Here is a 19142-nt window from a genome sequence, read left to right as displayed (position 1 = left end):
TCTGACTCCATGTGGTCATCAAGGAAACTGCAAATTATTGCTACCTTGGGGCAGATCACTAGATGCTGATGTGTGAACCACATGGATGCTAATGTAGCCTGGGACTGTGCCATGTTTTTAGTAAACCTTCCCGTATGAGGTGCCAAATATTTTCGATTTTCAAAACCAATTGTTATTCACGGTTTTGCAAGATTAAAGCCAATTACTTTTACTAACAGAACCTTCAAATTAAGAGTGATTTATTTTTAATGTACAATCCTCAATGCAAACAAATAAATATTAGCTTACATATTTCAAGCAATAGTAACCAAATGTACACAGTACATTTGTCCTCTCAGAATTGGCTGCTCTGTTCTGGGAACCACTGACTCTAAGAAATGTTATAAAATAGTCAGTAGGCAATAGGAACTTTCTAATGAGTCTCGTGCTTCTAGATAAAGGTGACACTTGAGAATGGATTGTATTCAGAGCGAGCGGTGAGAGCACAGTGCAACCATCTATTCTCTGCATGTGCCATTGTTATAAAGCTAAGTTCCAGCTGAGCTTTAATTATCCATTTGCTTGCCGTAATGGCATTATCTTGTCCACATATCTGAGCTGTAGACCTTCTGTATGCTTTGATGTACTTAGTTTTGACGGAAATGCCTTTAGTGGAAATACTGGCTCAAATTTCTGTAGATAGTGTCAAAACTTGCCTGTTTTGCTTCTGTCAGGCTGCAGTGATGTAGTCGGCTTATGGCTCAGTTCTCAGATTCATTCCGGGATCTGTAAAATCTCAATCTGGAAGAAAAAGAAGTGGCAGGCCAAAGAAAAGTAGCTGAACAGTATGTGAAATTCATATCTATAAGAAATACAGGAAAAATCCTGCAGACTTGAAACAAGATGTGAGAGGTGCATCTGGGCCTTCAACTAATCCGTCTACTGTTCACTGAACCCTTATCATAAATGGTCTCAGTTAAAAAGACAGTGTTTAGAAACAGGAGGAAAAGGCTGAGGTATGCAAAATCGCTCAAGAACTGGATTGAAAATCAGCATTAACAATTCTGATGGAGTGATTAATCCAAATTTGATATTTTTGGTTCAAATTGTCATCGATCTATACTGAGGAGTTCAGTAGAGAGGGACAACACTGAGTGTCTACAGCCATGGTGGAGGCTCTGTTATGCTTTGGCTCTGCATTTCAGCCAGCAACGATGGGGATCTTGTCAGAACTGAAAGAATTACAAACATGGAAAAGTACCATCAGATTTTGATCCACCACAGAGTACCATCTGGAAATTGTCTGACTGGCCACTGCTTCATTTTCCAGCATGACAATGATCCCAAACACACAGCCAGTGCAGTGAAAGCATACCTGGATAGCAAAATAAAAACACACAATGGAGCATCGTCACTGATGGACTGGCCTCAACATTACTGAAGCAGTGTGGGGTCATCTTGACAGAGGACAGAACAAAAGGCAGCCAACATCCAAAGAAGTGCTTTGAATGTCCTTGAAGAAGCCTGGAGAACTATTCCTGAAGACTTCTTAAGGAAGAGAGATCAGACTGTGTTACAGAAAAGCTTGTGGTCATACCAAATATTAACTTTCAAAGTCTGCTAGAATTGTAGAGATTTTTCCTTATATACAGGGTTTTCATTTATGTGTGCAAGATCCAATAAGTCACTGCACCTGTTTCCCATTGTCCAAGCAAAAATTAAATAAACGAGCGGCTCAGCGAGGGAATGGGTGGTTCAAGACTTTTGCACACTACTGTAGTCTAGATGCACTGTTCATGAGTTAAAAGCGCTGGTTGTCATAAAGAAAGATGTAATAAATGTCACAGTTCTAAGAATTAATCATCATATAATGAAGCAATCTGTGACAATGTAGCTATGATTGGATAACATGTCTCCTCACAGGTTATACAGGTTGATTATCCCAATTACATGTAATCAGAATACCCCCCTCCCCCCCCCAGCCCCATACATATCATATGTTTAAGTATAATTATCATTATTAAATATACGATGATTTAAATTGGATATCTAAAGAAAGTTTCATAAGTTAATACAGGTTATGTGGGTATAACATTTTAATGCTAGGGGGTTTGGCTTATTCATATAAGTGTATTCAGTACCGGTTGCTTTCTTTACAGCTGTGCCTTTGACACTCGTCTGTACAAGATTTAGTGACCTTGTACATGATGGAAAGAGTCTGTGTGCATCCCAGCAGGCGCTCGTGTTGATTGGATAGGCCTGGCTAGGCTGACTTGCCAGCCCAGAGTATGAGCCCTTTATGTCGCCTCTTAGCTCTTTCAGTTTGACTTGGTGGCGATACAAGTACACAACTGCTCGCGAGCGATTCGTGCTTGAACGTTTTTCTTTTACCAGCAAACAACAGTGTCTGCATGAAATCGTTCATAGAAGGGAAAAAAAACACACACACACACACACAGAAATGTAGATACGTAGCCTTAAAAATTATCCACAGTTAAGGCTCTGTGATGCAGTTGCTATGGCAACTATGATAGAAATAGACGTGTATCTGCAAGGGAATGAAATGTATTGAACTGCTGGTTAGAAAAAGAGAGGTTTTACCGTGGTGATTGGCAGGTTAAATGAGTGGCTGCATGCGGATGTGCACGCTTGTGCGCAAACGGTGCGCTTGTGAGTTTCAGACTGGAGTTTTGGGATTGTGTCTTGCCAGTATGTGCGTGTGTGTTTTTCAATACATGTGGTGAAAGGAAGAGAGAGAATGAAGAGAGCTGCACACACACACACGGACGCACAGGCAGAATGCGTGTTTGCATGTAACACACACTGCAGTATATTAAAAGTGCAGCACCATGGATGGAGGGCATAGGGCACGTAATTATGATGGCAGGAGAGTGTGAGTGGGTCTGTACTGCACTCAGTGGCCCTGTGTGAGAGCAGAAAAGCTGAGGCACAGACAACACAATAAATTTAATGGGAAAAGGATTGTTTGTAGCACCTATATTGTTGTCCCGGCCATGATGATATTCTGAGTCTGTCCTGTCAAACATTAACCAATGGTTACATATTATTATCATAATGACTTAAGTGGCTTTTCTTTGTGCCAAAACAGGGGAAATACAGCTGCACTGTGTGTGTAATAGATCTGTTTGAGCATTAAGAGACCACTGTGAACTTCGTCCACTGCACTGCAATCTTCCTCTAATACAGGCGCACCTCTTTGCTCACAAATTGCCTTTCATTTGTTGCCTTCATTAACCTACCATTCCATCCAGCCCCGTCTCCTCTCCATGTTGCCTTTGTAGCCATGGTGCCTTCATCAGGCTAATTCACTTTCACTTGAGATGAAATAAGAACAAAGGGGCAGAGGCAACATACTCAGACACACATGCAAAATTTGCCTTTTGCTATATTAGGATAGTCTTGGATTTGATTGTAGACATAGGTAAAAATCAATGAAATAGCAAAAGCTTGAGAGAGGGAGGCAGGGAGGGAGGGATGTGATGGAGAGAGATGAGGGAGGGGGTGCAGGAATATGAGTGTGTATGCATTTTTAAGGCGGTCTTTCTGTTGCAAGAAGAAGGGGAAAAAAACAGTAGTCCAACAGGAAAACGAATGAGTCGAGCTACTGATGAAGGCATGCAAATGCAATTTAGTGACGGAAACTGACGTCTGAAAGCTTCGCGTGCTGATGGAGGCTCGTGCGAGGGCAATGTGTTTAATTTTACTTCGAGATAGGTGGAATCACCTAAGCGGTGTGTGAAAGAGGGGGGGAGAGAGAGAGCGAGAGGCGAGGGAACAAGAGGGGAGGGGGCGGGGGTGTATGGACCTCGCTGGTTACGGGACCCACAGGCACCCCGATTGTGCTCCGCTCTCATCATTTTTTGGAGGTGAGGACAAAAGAAAAAAGGGGGGATCGGAAGAAAGGCCCGGGATCTAAGTGTCGTGACGGGGCCCCCGACTTCGCCGCCGCTGGTCGGGGTTGTCTGGACTCAAAAGCGCTGAGGGAAAAGCGGCGGAGGAGTCGACTCTAGACTGGGGTTTCCTGCCACAGCAGCGGGATTGTCACAAAACAGCCTTTCACTCTTCGAGGGGCCTGTATTGCTACGTTTTCAGGTATCTACAGTGTGTTAGCTAGCCTGTCTCTGAGTGACTTGCCTCTCCCTGGCAAACGTTAGCTCTGTTTATTCAAGAAAAATATCTGGCTGCGTGACGGCAATTTTTCTGTTGCAGTGCCCACACCAGGTCTCTTATTTATGCTAGCTAACCCATTTACTCACAGCCCCACTGAATAATGTGAGGGGGGAACATCTGCACCTAATCACTTCTCTATTTGTGGCTAAACGCTGCTTGGCTGCCCCTGTTCCTTTAGCCTGCTGTAACTACTCTTTTGTGCAGGGTCTTAAATGCAAGAAACGCAAATTAGCTGCCTTGCTACAATGCTAACTGGAGGTTCTAGCTTAGCTAGCTCTCAACATATGCGGCTAGCTTACAATTTTAATATGCAGCATTTGAGGTATTGTTGCTAACGCTAACCTAAAGGAGCTAAAAAGAAAAAAAGAGGCAGCACTAAAAGGCTAATTGTAATGCGTATACCTTGCTACTGGCTAATATAGCCACTAAGGTTGTGGTGCAAAAGCCTGTGTTTTGTTGATGGCAGTCTGAGACGACAAATTGTCCAGATAAAACGGAGCTAGCGTTTGATAATTATCTGCAAAAACATTGCGTCTGCGTATCAATTAGGCAGCCATGCAGCTGATTGACTTGCTGACAGACTGCACTGAGCCAGTTTTTATTATTGCTGCTGCTGCACTGCTCTCTGTGTTATGAATGCTGCCGCCTGGTCGTGCTCGGCGAGCTGCTTTGATTAATTAATAATCTGTCCATAACCTAAGCGTGAGCTCACAGAAGGATGGAAACCAAGTGTCTCCACCTAACTTTAGCTGTTGCTCTGCATCGCCGGTGTACCTTAACTGTGACCGTCGGAGCATTTGATCAGACCTGTTTGATGGTGCTGTGTGGTTTGACTCAGTCCGATTGACACGGTGTGATCGGTTTGTTTTGCAACCTCACATGGTCCCTGCTCATTGTCATGTTTTTCTTGCAGCTTCTAGTGATGCCCAATAATGTTGCTCAGTTAAAGTCCCCACAGTGGGAGAAGCCATCCAAAGTTGTTTTAGGGCCATTAACAATTTTACAGTGTATTAGAGACATACAATTGAGGCTTATGTCACACATGACAATTAAAGGCACTAACCCCATAAAGGTGGCATCATCCCTTTAATTATCACCCATAACAATTAAATCCTTTAAAAACAAGTTAAGCACATTAAGGTTAATGGTCTCCTTTTCTCATTTTAAAAAGAGGACAGATGGACTGCTTCTGTCTTGACTCCACAGGGTTGGTTGTTTACCTGTGAGGATGAGTATTTTGTTGCCTCACTCAGAGACTGTTGATTACCCTCCTTTCAGCCACCAAGTCTGTTTATCAGTCACAAGAGACGCCTTAAGCATGCATTGTTAAAGTGTGGACCAAAGTAAAAGCTGTACTCGCAGAGAATGATAAAAGAGAAGCGATGATACGAGACCAGAAAGCCTTTTAAGTAGAGAAGACAGAAGTTGAATGAGATTGCTTGTGCAACATTAAGTCATGTTTAGATTATTGCCCTTTTTTGCAAATGCATTTGCAATAGTGCAGCGTAATATTTATGCGGCTGACTGGAAAATAAAGTGCACTTATGAGAAATGCTGAGATAATATGTGACCCCAGATCAATCATTTGAAAATAAAGTATGAGGGGGGTTTTTTTTGTTAGTGTTACGTATATGTTGTATTTACCACTGAGTCGTTGCAGTTAATTAATTAATAAAGTAATATATGCAATATATAAGTATAAAACTGTCAATTAGCCCAAAATGCACTTTGCTATTGCCCTGTGAGCAATCAGTGCACTGCTAGTTATAAATATTTACCTACGACAACAGAGCTTTAGCAGGAGGTATATTTAATAAATGTTGGCGCATTACATCTGCACGCATTTGATTTATCTTTTCTTTTTTTTTTTTTTGACAACAGGTTTTTTTCTGGTCAGCAGTTCATGGGAAATGAACACATCTGCATGGAAATACTGAAGAGAAACAGAAAACAGGAGCATGAATTGACTCAACCTGAAGTGGAATAAATGGATTACCCTCCTTTTGGAAAACTGTTGCCATGGAACTAGGTAGAATTAAATGATGGTTGACAGAAAAAAACAAAGGTAAGATGGCTAAGTGCTGAAGACACAGGAAAGCATCAAGATGTGTGGAGGCAAGGAGAGAACGGTCACTATATAGGGATCAAATACTTCTACAGTCCAGATGATTGCATGCAGTTGCAAAAAACTAAAAAAGGAAATCCAAAAAGGAGAGACCGAGAAAACGAACGCCTGAAAAAGCGTTGGACTCTGTATCCAAGAGCCGATGTGAATATATCCATGGAGCGTTCGCCTCTGGGATGATGTTGAGTGAGGGTCTTGATTCAGACCACTTGATTCCATTACTGGAGTTTTTGTCTCACACAGGTGTGAGTCAAGTCCCAGCAGTCTTACACGCTTTGACGAACTGAAGGATCGCCGCGACGGAGCACAATCTCGATGGTTTTAATGAGATATTTTTTTGTTTTTTTGTTTTTTTCCATTTTGCAAGACCGTGTTGGATCGTAACACCGTTTAAACCCAGAAATAACTCTGCCTGCTTGAGCTGTTATTAGTGTGGAGTTCATATGCGTAAAGACATTTAAGGTTGAAAAACTCACATGGTGATGTGGCAATCATCCATATCTTTTGCCTGTTCGGTGCCAAACTGCTTCAGCTTCATGGGAATGACTGCTCAATCTTCTAATTTTTTTTTTTGAAGTAGAAAGCTGCTTCACGACATAAATCTTAAAGAAGAATCTGTTTTCTAAGACCCAGCTGTTAAGTGAACATTTTTCCCCCGTTGGAAAGTACACGTTCACATTTAAAAAGTACAGTTTTTGCAGTTTGACCTTTTTCCAAAACTGGAGATGTCATCCTAAGTTTAACCTCCCGATCCACTGCTGGCACTACAAAAGTGATTATTACAGCTGCAATATATACATATATGTATGTGTATATGTATTGCTTTGCTCTTTGGTGGATTTCAAAAGCATTTCTTTCTTTTCCTGACAGGCCGTAGACTCTCTCTTTGTCATTTATTCATACTGTCATAAGCCTTCCAGTTTCTGATCGGAATCATTCCCTGATATAAACACTAACAGATATTTTAGTTTTCTGAACAATGCAGAATTTTCCTAACAGTCCAGTTCCCCCCTCTCTCCCCCCTGGGTTCAGTGGGAGGGGTGGAGGCGTACCTCCCTATCCCCCACAGCCAGCAGAGCCCCAGATATCCCCGAGGATGACAGATGATTATGCAGGGATGCACCAGCAGAGCCTGCACAGAGGCCATCACCACCCAAGTCAAGCCAGCCACATGCTTGTTTACAGTGCTAGAAACAGAGGAGCTGTGGAGCCAACACCAACACAGGGTAACATTCACAGTGGCAGCAGTAATAACCCTTACAGGAAAGAGACCATGGATTACTATTTTCCAGTGGGTGGAAAGGACAGGCACAGAAGGGGAGGTATGGGCTACGGTTTTGGGTACCCCAATATTGATGGACATATACCTCACCAGTACCGGCATCCCGGATCTAGCTCTGCACCGTCATCTGGCCTGATGTCGCCATATCCAGTAGACTATGCCTCTAGTGCTGGTTCAGGAGGAGGTACTGGAGCGTTCTCTCCCTCTCATCAGTATAATATGAGTCAGAACCCTGCAATGCAGCCAGTGCCAGGTTCTCAGATGCAGCACCGCCAGCATGGGCAAACCTTCCCAGCTATCCATCATGGACAGCAGCATAGGAGCTATCCACACTCTGGACATAGAATGACCCATCAGTACCCGCACTACTCTCCCCAGGGTGGCGCATCCACGGGGTCATCAGGAATGTACAGCCCCCCTCCACAGAGATATCTCGACGGGGCTGCCAGCGCTGGGTTCGATCCCAAAGTCAACAGTTCTCCCAGTGTCAACTCCAGTTCAAATTCAGTCTCCAGTTCAGTTGCTGCTAACAATGTGGGGCCAATGGAGAATGTTCAACAAAGTTACCATGCTTCAAATTATCCTGGATATTCCCCACAGACACATTCACTTCACAAGCAAGCCACACTACAGCACCGCAACTCGCAGCACAATTTAGGGATAGGTTATGACACACCTCTCAAGATGCAGGGCCAGTCTCCAGGCTCTGTATATGCTAAACATCATCAGGCCTCCAATCCCAGTATACCTCAGCCAGCATCCCAAGAAATAACCAAATCTCCAATGCATCCCAATGCGCAACAAACTCAAATTAACCAAAACTTTAGCCCAATTTCCAATCCCTCTCCAGCTGCATCGGCAGTGCACTCCCCCAGCTGTAGCTCCTCTCCTTCCCCTTTGATGGGTGTCTCAGAGGCACATGGAACCCCCTCAGGTCATGGTCCTTCACATCCTCCTACATCAAACCCTCGTAGCAGCCATGGTCATGGTAGATTACTGCAGACTATGCCTCAGTTAAGTCCCACACCCAACTCTAATAGCAGCATCAGTAGTTGTGGTAGCAGTGGCAGTCATAAACCTCACAGCATGAGTGCAGCCGGAGGGAGCAATCTCCCTCCAACAGGCCGCAGTAAAATGGGGCTAGGCACGGGAATTGGATCCCGAGACGAAGGTTCTTCTGTTTATTCATCCTCTTCAGTTGACAAAATGCAGGATGCCGGCTTGAATAGTCTTAATGCCTTGAGCTCACAAGTAGCCAATTTACCAAACACAGTTCAGCACATGGTCCTTACTGACACAGTGCTTTCACCTAAGAAGAAAGAAAGCGGACAGATGCAACAGGCGACGTATAGCGTGCTCCCATCACAGCCGAGGAGTCGCAATGCAAGCGCAGCCTCGAGCACCAGCACGGTCAAAGATGGAAGTGCAGTAGGGGCCGGAGATGGAGCCAGCATAGATGTCGGGGTGGATGAAGACTCCTCATTGTTGTCAGTCGAAGGCTCCTCAGGAACCAAGGTGGAGCGAGAGGAGCAGTTTTCTGAGGGGGAACATGGGAGAGTGAGGCAGATGAGCGGTGCAAGCAGTGGATCTGAAGCAGCTGGCTCTCACCCTCAGTCACAGAGCCAAAGCCAACCACAGACTGGACAAACATCAAATGTCAAAGTAATCACCTCTGATTCATCAAAGGATCCAGTTGCCTCTGAAGCGAAGGCAAATGAAGCTCATATTCCTGCTTCATCGTCATCTCCATCCTTTGTGTATCAGTCGTCAGAGACTGGCCCAAGCTCACATCCGATGCCTCCAGTTTCCTCATCCACTTCCTCCAGTATTCCCCCTCAGCCAAACTGTGTCCCAGAGTCTGGGGCAGCATACAATGACCGCAGAGGTGGCAATAAGAAGACACTAGAAATTAAAAATGAAGTCATTAAAAACGAAAGCGACGGTGTAGCTGATAAAACCGTGAAAGGCAGCAGCCAAATGCAGCGGGATGGGGAAGTCAATACACAAAATGGACAGGACAAAGAGAATAGGGTTCACTCCACATCCAGATTACACAGTAACGAGAGGGAAGAAAAGCACACGTCTGAGGAGCAGCACAACGCCAGTAGTGTTGGAGTGATTGTTTCCGCTCGGTCTGAGGGAAGTCTCACAGAAAAAAGCAAGAATCCCCAGGACAACTGTATAGAAGAGAAACACTCACACTCTTATTTAAGAGAGTCGAGCAGTCATAATGGCGATGAAGGCGTAGACCTCAGTCTGTATTCATCCCATTACCAGAAATCAAACTTCGGACGGCCTCATAATCCTTCCCAGTCTGGCCCGCATAAGTATGGCTACCCTGAATCAACATATGGCTCAGATTTATCCTTGAAGAACAAAGGGAGGCCTGGCCCAGTGGGTGTGATGGATTCAAATCCAAGATATTTAGGATACCAACAGTCACAACCTAGTTTCGGACCTGTGCATCAGAAAGACAGTGGTTCTGTAGCAGAGGCTTTGGTGAAGCGAGGCCAGGGATCAGGGGCTAAAGGTCTCGAGGAGAATGCACAGCTTCAGCAATTCCCAAGCCTTTTGCAAGAGGTCCTTCAAGGTTACAATTTAGATCGTCGCTATGGGAGACCAGAACAGGCATTTTCTTCACATCTTCAAGTTCATCAGCAGTTTCAGTCCAGACACCCATCATATGGCATGGCTGAAGGTATGAGAATGCAGAGTGGAGCAACTGAGGGTTCAGCTCAAATGGGTAGCGCTGGAAAACCCCAAAGCCAGCGGCATGGAAGCGAGCCTGATTTTACCACAGAGCCTCAGTCCTCAGTGAAGTCAGAAATGTCAAACGCTAAGATTATGCAAAATGCTGAGAAAACAGAGGTGGGTGTGTCCCAGGGCCATTTACCACAGGCCGAGTCTCAGCAAGCAGCAACAAAACACATAAACTTAGCTGACTACTCTCTACCACCAAGAAAAGCCTTATCTAATGTCTCCACTCCATCCTCTGCTGTGCAGGAGCTCCTTTTGCAAGAGCCAGAGCCACTAACCGGCAGCGGTGGTCAAACTGAGCCTCAGAAATCATCAGGCTGCATATTAGCCCCATCAGAGCGACGCTCTGTCATCTGTGATGTGTCGCCAAACCGACGCAGCACACCAGAGAGGGACAGAGAGAGCGACAGAGAGAGAGAGCGGGAGAAAAGTCAGAGTGGAGCTTCTGTGATTCAACAGCCATTTTCCTCTCCAGCAGCAGCAGCCAGTGATCTAACTAAAAAGGATACGGGAGAGAAACAAGTAATGAAAATGGAAACTGCATCAAAAGAGACTGGGGTGGAAGCTCCAAATTTGCAAACTGAGCAGCAAGGAAGTGGTGGGGCTAATGAGGCAGACACGGAGTATCATTCCAAGTCGATCCATTCATCAGTTGTAATGAATGCTGACCCCTATAGGCGAAGTAATGTTGATATTCCCCCCTTGCCTTCTCATCCTATGAACACTAATCCTTTAACTTCGCCGTCAAGGCATCAGCCGTACCTTCACGGCGTTGATCTGTCAGCTGGCAGCAGCAGCACATTTCCTGGATATCGATATGGAGATTCAAGAGAGGGCAATATGATGTCACGCAGCAATCCTCATTTTCCCTCCCATCATCCATACCACAGTCTGTCCCCTTCAGCTCAAGCTGCATCTAAGCTTCAAATGTATCCTCACCCTCACGGCCCACCTCATCACCATGAAATGAGTGACTGGGTAAAAGCGATGAGCAGGCCCACCAAGGAGATGATGATGCAGCCCAGCTTGTCCCCTGGAAGACATAAAGTCAGCCAGTCAGAGCAGAGACAGAGGATGATCTCTCAAACTGACATGCCAAGTGAAACGCACGCTGGCAAACCTTCCCTCCATCATCAAAGCGCCTACTATGACATGAAAATGTGGGAGTCGACACACTCCGGAAGAGAAGGTGTTCGAATGATGGAGGGGGACTACTTCAGAGCGCAGCCTCCTCCTCCTCCTCCTCCCCCACCACCTCCCCCTCTCCTTCCTCCAACTCCTGTTTCACACGGCCCCGTTCTGCCGCAGATGCCTCACGGCCAAAATGCCGCCGAACCTGAGGTCTCCAGAGTAGCCACAGAAGAAGCCAAACATCCCTGCCCACCTCCTCCACCCAGCTCCACCAAGTCTCCTGCTGACGTGAATTCCACCCAGCCACAGGTGCAGCATCAGACCAAAGCCGGGGGCTCCGGAGACACAAATCCGCTAATATTACGGAGGAGAGTTCGCTCTTTTATCTCTCCCATTCCCGCCAAAAGGCAACTCCAGGATGTGTCTCAACAGAGGGCCGCCACAAATTCACATCACTCTCCTGGGGCCCAGTCTGAGCTTGGCCATCACAACGAAGATGACTCATCCAGTTCAGATATTCCATGTCCCAGGCTCTCATCCCCTCTGCCAAGAGACAGCACCTATTCCCAACCTCTGTCTCCATCCAGTGGCAACACTAAGGCTTTGCCTCCCAGAAAAGGACGTGGTTTGAAACTAGAGGCAATAGTGCAGAAAATCACACCAAATATTAAAAAGCCAGCAGGCCATACTGATGATGAGTCAAATCATTACCCAGGCTTCTCTCACTCCGAAATACCAACATTTAATGACTCGCAGGACCAAGACTTGCCACATTTCCCCAGGGTTCCAGGAGGGGACGATAGTTACATGGATGAAAGTCACTCATTAAACGACATGATTCCCTTTAGAGGCGTTGACGAAACTGGGCCTCTACCTCCATCAGCTTACCCATGCGATCCCCACCAGACGTCTCAGCCCCTCAAACAACAGGACTTTGACTTTGGATTAGGTGCTGCTGTGGCATCGGCATCTGGCGACAAGGAGGATTTTGCTTTGCTCGGACCACTGCCTCCTCCTCCACCTCTTCCTCGCCCGGTTCAGGGTTCCCCACCTCCATCTTCGTCTGCCCTGTCAGACATTCAGCATTTCACCAACACGTACCAGCAGCTTGAGACGAGGAGAGGAGAGCAGTCTGCCGCTAACCTTCTTCGACAGAAACTTCAAGAATCTGGCATGGGATTTGATGATTATCCTGGCAGCGACTACTATGGCACCACTCCGCCCCACCACGGCCAGGCTCAAGGGCACATGCTCAACAGGCAGCATCAGATGTCCTCCGGTAGGTCCAGTCTGTCACCACAAGATTCAAAGCCGCTAGAGAGTGTTGTGCCTAAAGGCTATTTCCCATCTGGCAAGAAAAAAGGCAGGCCTGTTGGGAGTGTGAATAAACAAAAACGGGCCCAAAACCAAGTCCAAACACAAGCTAGCGCTCAGTCTCAAGTCCAAACACAGAATGCAACTTTGAGCACTCCTCCAGCACCGGCCATTCCAGCTACAGCTGCTCCCACAACTCCACCAACAATGCAGACTACCAACAGCAGCAGCAGCAGCACAACAACAACAACAACAACCACAACAGCCCCGCCAGCACCCCCTCTGCCAGACAGTAAAACCACTCCTCCGCTGGCCCCACCTGTGTTAACCCAGGTAGTGAAGGTGGACGTCGAGAGCGAGGACACCCAGCCGGAGATCGAGGTCAAACCTGTGCGGCGAAGACGCAGAGGCGTCAAAGATGAAGACGAGCCCCTGGAAGCAAGAGGGCGGCAGAGGAGGAGGCGGCGAGGAGCGGCAGCGGCAACGCCCTCAGTGGCCAAAGACGATCCAGATACACCTTTAGGCGCAAATAGAGCTTTTGCAGATCCTAACAGAAAGGGCTTGTTTGTTCCCCACATACACGTGGAGAAAAAAGTACCAGAGATAGGGGCGGTGTGCACCATTGTGAACGCTGAGGAGGACAAGATGAAAGGAGAGCGCAGCGCAGTTGGAGGGAAAGCTGGTGGGAGTGGAATTGAATGCCTCCTGACCTCGGCTCTTTCCTCCCAGTTATCTAGGAGAGACAGAGAATCAGAGAAACGGGAGACGGACGAGGTGGAAACTACACTTCAGTCAGGAAAAGCACTTCCTTCATCTGGCTATGTTGTTTCAGGCCCTGTGATTACGGAGACCAATCACTCCGGCCGCCTGCTGTGTTGCCTGTGTCAGAAATGGGCAAATTACAAACACCTCGGAGATCTCTACGGGCCTTTCTACCCAGCTGAATATGCTGCAAAGCTCCCCAAGAATCAGCCCCAGGTCAGGCAATGTCAGGCAACCACAGGCACAAACAAAACAGGACCAAATTCAGACGTGAGCTCAAACCCTTTGACTACAATCCAAGACACACAAACACAAGATGCTCAGTTTACCAAGCCCTCATCTGAGAGCGACTATGCCTTCAATCTGGATTCAAACCCTGCTTCTCTTAACACTACAGTCAGAACTGCTTCTCCAGCTGGGAGGGAGGAAATGATGACGCATGTGGCTGACAAGCACAGTAACGCTGCCTCTTCTTCTTCCTCTTCCTCCTCCTCCTCCTCGTCCGCTGCCATTAAAACCTCTCTAACCTGGGATATGAATCTGGATATCAGACCTATCCCTGAGCTTAAGAGAGAGCCAGACCTTGAAACCGACCAGCAGCAGCCGCCGAAACAGCAGCCTGCAGATGAAGCTCAGCAGCGACCTCAGCACAGAAAGCTGACCTCGCATCCCCGTTTTAAAAGGAGACACAAGTCGAGTGAGGATTCCCCCAGAATGGTGCCAGCCAACAGTAAGGCCTCCCTGCCGTTCCAGCCCCCTCCACCGGCCTTGGATTCCCTGGGACCCTTGGCACAGCTGGCACAACTGCCTCAGATGCCCATGGATCCAGAGGAGCTGTGGGTCCATGAAGGATGTATAGTGTGGACCAGTGGAGTGTACCTTGTCAATGGGAGACTGTATGGCCTGCAGGAAGCACTAGATGGCGGCAGAGAAACAGTGAGTTGTACATATTTGGCATTTTTGGGGTGGGGTGAGGTGGAGGGGGGAATTACAAATTTATGCTTTTTATTTAAATTTATGTAGGTTTCACTGCTTAATAAAATCACACGTATACATGCATGTTGATAAGACACCCAGTACTGCAGTGGATCTTGTACTATACAGTATATCAAGTGTGCTTGCTCATCAGTTTTTTCAGATTGTATCTGTCTTTCTGTATCTGACGGTTTTTATGTATTTATATCATCTTTTCTCAGTCCTGCTCATACTGTGAGATGGTTGGCTCAACCCTGGGCTGCTATAGTAAAGGCTGTACACTTCGCTACCACTACTTATGTGCTATTGAAGCAGGTGAGTGTCTGCATTACTGCACAAGTGCACTGGAAATAGTAAAATGATGTGAAAGTCTGTTGTTGGATTAAAAAAAAAGAAGAAAAAAAGTCTATGGCAGTGTCCTTAGAGTCTTGAAAATCTGTCTGTTTGCCAGATTGCTCTCTGAATGAAGATAACTTCTCGCTGCGGTGTCCGAAGCACAAGGTAAAGAAGGAAAGGTTCGTTTTCTTTTTGTAATTCAGTGCGATATCTTACTTTTCACGTCCAAATCAGTGCCTGAACCCCTCATTTCTTTCAGGATCTTCAGTCTTCTTTAATTCACACTTTTATCTCGTCCTGTTTTTGTTTTTTTCCCCAACCTTCCCTTCTTTCAGTTTACCCAGAGCATCCGGCCTGCCAAGTCAGTGTACCTGGAGCAGTCAGAGAGAGGCTGAGAGAAACAGGGAGGAGGAAGAGACACAGGAGTCTGGGAGCTGTAAGTTTACAGCTGTATATGTAAGATACAGTAGTGTGCAAAAGTCTTGAGCTATGGTAAAATGATAAATGGATGCAATGCAATACAGTCCGACCACTTTTATTCTTCTTCTATTCAAAGCTTTTCTTTGGACGATGGTCGCCTTTTCTCTGTTCTTTTGATTTATTTCCTTCTTTCTTTGTTCCATTTCCTAAAGCACAAACTGCACACCACCCTGAGTTTATGACTAATACCTCATCACCTTGTTGATGTTTCGAAATACTTTTGCACAGATTCCACTTTTTAGCAACAGGCTGCTAGTAACAGAGTGCCCAAAAATACATTTTAAAAATTGCCTTTTTTAATGTCTGAATGGTTCATAGGTCAGTGTTAAGTGCCTTAAACACAAAAAAAGCATTTGTCTGAATAATCAGGCACAAGAACTGCACTGAATATGAGTAAATAAAACCAGCCAATGCTCAAGAACACTTTAAAAAATTAGTCTGTCTCCTTAAACGCAAAATTCAAAGAAAATACAGCGATACTGTTTACTTTTCTTAAAATGATTTTCATCCTTTCAAACGTTGTCAGATCTCATCCAAAACCATTTACATGTTTACTTGTTTCTTTAAAAAAAAGCCTCTTAACCCTTTAAGACCGGTGTTTGCAAAAATTGCATAAAAAGCACTTGCAGCAGCAAAAACATAATATTCCAGAAACACGCTTTGCCGATCTGATCAGCTGTTCGTAACACTTCCTGCGTTGGAAAAGGACGTCAGCGCGAACTATTGCATGTCCGCCATTACCTGCCCGAAACTGGAAGTAGGTTTCTTTTTTTTAACCTCCAGAGCCTTATAAGCCTATGCTGGTGTTTTTAAAAGTCATGTTTGACTTTTTGCTTTTCTGTATAGTTTCTGGGATGCTTAGAAATCAAATTGCACTGCTTTAAATAGTTTATTTTGATGCACATGCTGTTTTGTTTTTTTTTTTGCAAATTTGCATTATAATATTTATTTTCGTTTTTCCTGCAGTATATAAAAATTGGTGTATCTCAAAAATAAAACTATTAAGACACTCAAAATGAATTTCCTGTTGTTGGAAACTATTTTGTGCAACCTTTTTGTATTTACATATTTGAGGGATAAGCCTCTTAAATTTCTCTAACTAGAAATATATGTAAAAACAAAAACGATTTTCAATATTTTTTTTTTTTGGCACTTTTTTGCAATTTGTGTAGTTACTATGCGCTTAATGCATACATATTATTAAAGTTTGGGCTATAATGGTTGTATTGGTGTATAGCAACTTGAAATGCTGCCAGAAATGGCACTACAGCATGTAAGAATATAGAGATAAGCTCTGGCTCTTGATTCTATGCTAGATCTTAAAGGGTCAAACCTCGTAGTTGTCACATTGTGAGCTTGTGTGCTAGGAGCAGTCATCTATATGTAATCATGTAGAAGTGGATGTTGGTGTATAATGTTACGTTGTCTCGCAACCAGCTCCAGTGTGAAAGCCTGCCTCAACACAGGGCTTCAGTTACCACAGAAACGTTCAAACACATGCTGCATTTTATTTTTGTTTAATTATTAAAAGATGTGGAGACACTTTTGTCTCATTAATGGATGGATTTGTTGCCTCTGGCTCGTTTATACCTTCTCTGTTCATTTAAATTCCAAAAAGCAACACAGCAGCCACTCTTTGTTGGCAGGTTTCTTCGAGTAGCATTGAGGGAAAAAAAATCATGTAGCTCTCGCACTCCTCCTCCTCACCTCACCTTAGTGGCTGTACTTGTGCCTGTCGCTGCCTCCCCCTCACTTCCAATCCAGCCTGTCCTCATGGAAACTGATGCCTCTCGTCTCTGTTTTGTACAACGCTGCTGGCATGCTAAGGTTTTTCGAAACTGCAACGTATCCTTTTTGCTTCATTATGCCTTTTTCTTTCTCTCCTAGGTTAGTTTGGGATAGAAGACCGAGAAATGTGAAAAAGACTGGCCTGTCATCAGCGGCTGAGGACAACAAAAGGGAATGTACAATTTCTCACCAAGATTCAGCATTATTTACATTTAAGACAATGGAGGGAGAAAAATCATTTTTTTTAGGAGAATTGTTGCTCTTTACTTAAAAGCCGGAAAAAAGAAAAAAAAACAAAACAAAAAAACCCCCCATGGACATGCAACACAGGGGCATGGAGCTACAAGAAAAGGACTACAAAGATGGAAGTGGGATGAGATAAAACATCAAGACTGACAGAGGAACTAAAGGAACTCTGCTATAAAGAACAAAAGAAACAACCTTCCTCTCTAGGCTTACTTTAATTTTCCAGTGACACCCTTAAAGTGTTTAACTCATGCTTATCATCATCATCTGTATTTTCTATTGTTTTTCTTTTGTTTGCTTTGACATATTGGGAGCAAGTTGGGTGATAAACCCAAGAAAGGAGAGAACTTTGTATCCTCTCACAATTAGTATTTTACCTTTTATAATATTAGGATGATCACAGTTATTATTTTAGTCCTCATTATTTTGTAACCTCATCAGTATTTACTCATGGAAATGAAATGGATGTATCTCATTTTATATTCAGTCTACGCATTAATTGGATTTTTTTTCCTCATTCCTGGAGAGGGGGGAACCAGAGTGATGTTGTCTGTAATGTCAGGGTCATGTTTGCCACAAAGACATTATTGCCTTGGAGAACGGACATCTGTTGCCTTTCTAAAGTCGTGTATGAGTGAGCAATTGAGTGCGTGTGGAAAAACTGAAAAAAAGAAAAAATGCTGACTTCTGGGTCTTTGATTCCATTTTTTGGTCCTTTTGAAAAGTGTTCTTATTTTTCATCACCGGGGTTTTTACGGTACAGATAGTATTCACGAAAAATGATGGACACAGTCTTATTTTTCAAGTACAAAAAGTTCATAATGTGCAAAGAGAAGGACAGACGCTCGTAAGAGGAGCAGATAACACTATGGACTAAAGTGTGTCTGCCATCTTTAACCACGCCGGCTGGGAAAAGGTGAAGGACAGGACACTGAAGAGGTTTTATTGGTGTGGAACTGGATGCACGCGTTTGTAAGACGTTCGTGCAAAGTTACGTTTGACTGACAGACGTCAGACATTTTTGGAAGCGAACTTTGGAGAGGGTGTCATATGAACGAGGGCGAGCCTAACCAAGTACTTTTGAATGGTTTCAAACTTCTGTGACACGGCAGCATTCTAATCGGGAGATGCAAAATCCATTCAAAAGAAGCATTGCCATAAAAATTTAAAAGTGAGTCGTACATGGTGTTGTCTTTATCATTTTTTATTGTTATTCTTGTAAGAAAAAAAAGGTCAAGCTGAAAGACAGTTACACTATCAAAACCATGCTGTATTAGAAACCTGTCAATATGTATATGAATTATGAATACACTTAAAAATGCTTCACGTATGTTCCTCTTCTTATGCCTGAAATATTTGTTTTCACATCTGTTCCTCTGGGAAACCCGCCTGTTTCAAGTTCGTCTAACATGGTTATCCCCCGATTTTTCTCTCTACTTTTATTACAAATCAGCCGTTCTATCTCTTTTATGTTCTCAGTGAGTTCTTGGAAAATAACCACATTAGTTGTAGTCATTTCTGTACACATGCACACTTCCTTTCTTGTTTCTTCTTGACTTTGGTTGACTGTGAAGCTTAGCGGCATACTGATGTAATCAGACAGGTTTTAGAAGATGTCTCAAATGGTTTGGGACTGTAATTTCTAACACCAGCAGTTGCTGGACATGGAGACTGGTCAAAAGGGGGGAAAACATGTGAACCATTGTGTGCTTTAATACGACTCTCCTGAACTCTGGATGGAAGTCTATTCTTCTAATGCATGTTTTTTTCATAGTA

The 19142-nt window shown here is 44.5% G+C and overlaps 1 protein-coding gene across 2 annotated transcripts; it reads left to right on the top strand.

The window, feature by feature from the left end:
* The first annotated feature begins 3787 nt into the window (after nucleotides 1-3787).
* On the top strand, nucleotides 3788-18694 carry tcf20 (transcription factor 20). Of its 2 annotated transcripts, none has more exons than XM_085270461.1 (6): nucleotides 3788-4092; nucleotides 6052-14477; nucleotides 14738-14831; nucleotides 14968-15017; nucleotides 15188-15288; nucleotides 17220-18694. In XM_085270461.1, exons 2-5 carry the CDS (start codon nucleotides 7275-7277, stop codon nucleotides 15245-15247), a joined length of 7407 nt encoding a protein of 2468 aa, XP_085126587.1. In that variant the 5' UTR covers nucleotides 3788-4092; nucleotides 6052-7274; the 3' UTR covers nucleotides 15248-15288; nucleotides 17220-18694. The 2 variants fall into 2 exon arrangements, with proteins under 2 accessions (XP_085126587.1, XP_085126586.1); XM_085270460.1 differs by having other exon boundaries at nucleotides 14968-15031.
* Nucleotides 18695-19142: the final 448 nt, after the last annotated feature.

Source organism: Mchenga conophoros, linkage group LG4, assembly GCF_057382185.1.
Source record: "Mchenga conophoros isolate Kocher_MC1m ecotype Shallow Benthic linkage group LG4, M_conophoros_male_GT1.1, whole genome shotgun sequence".
Taxonomy (NCBI): domain Eukaryota; kingdom Metazoa; phylum Chordata; class Actinopteri; order Cichliformes; family Cichlidae; genus Mchenga; species Mchenga conophoros.
The sequence above is the reverse complement of the archived record's forward strand: the minus strand, read 5'-3'. Positions and strand labels throughout refer to the sequence as shown.

What these genes read in the sequence shown, in the direction of transcription:
- tcf20 (XM_085270460.1), top strand. Translation starts at nt 7,275, where the DNA reads ATGCAGAATTTTCCTAACAGTCCAGTTCCCCCCTCTCTCCCCCCTGGG. An exon ending in TAGATGGCGGCAGAGAAACA is followed by an intron (nt 14,478 to 14,737) that starts GTGAGTTGTACA and finishes ATCTTTTCTCAG; the next exon opens with TCCTGCTCATACTGTGAGAT. An exon ending in CTTATGTGCTATTGAAGCAG is followed by an intron (nt 14,832 to 14,967) that starts GTGAGTGTCTGC and finishes TCTGTTTGCCAG; the next exon opens with ATTGCTCTCTGAATGAAGAT.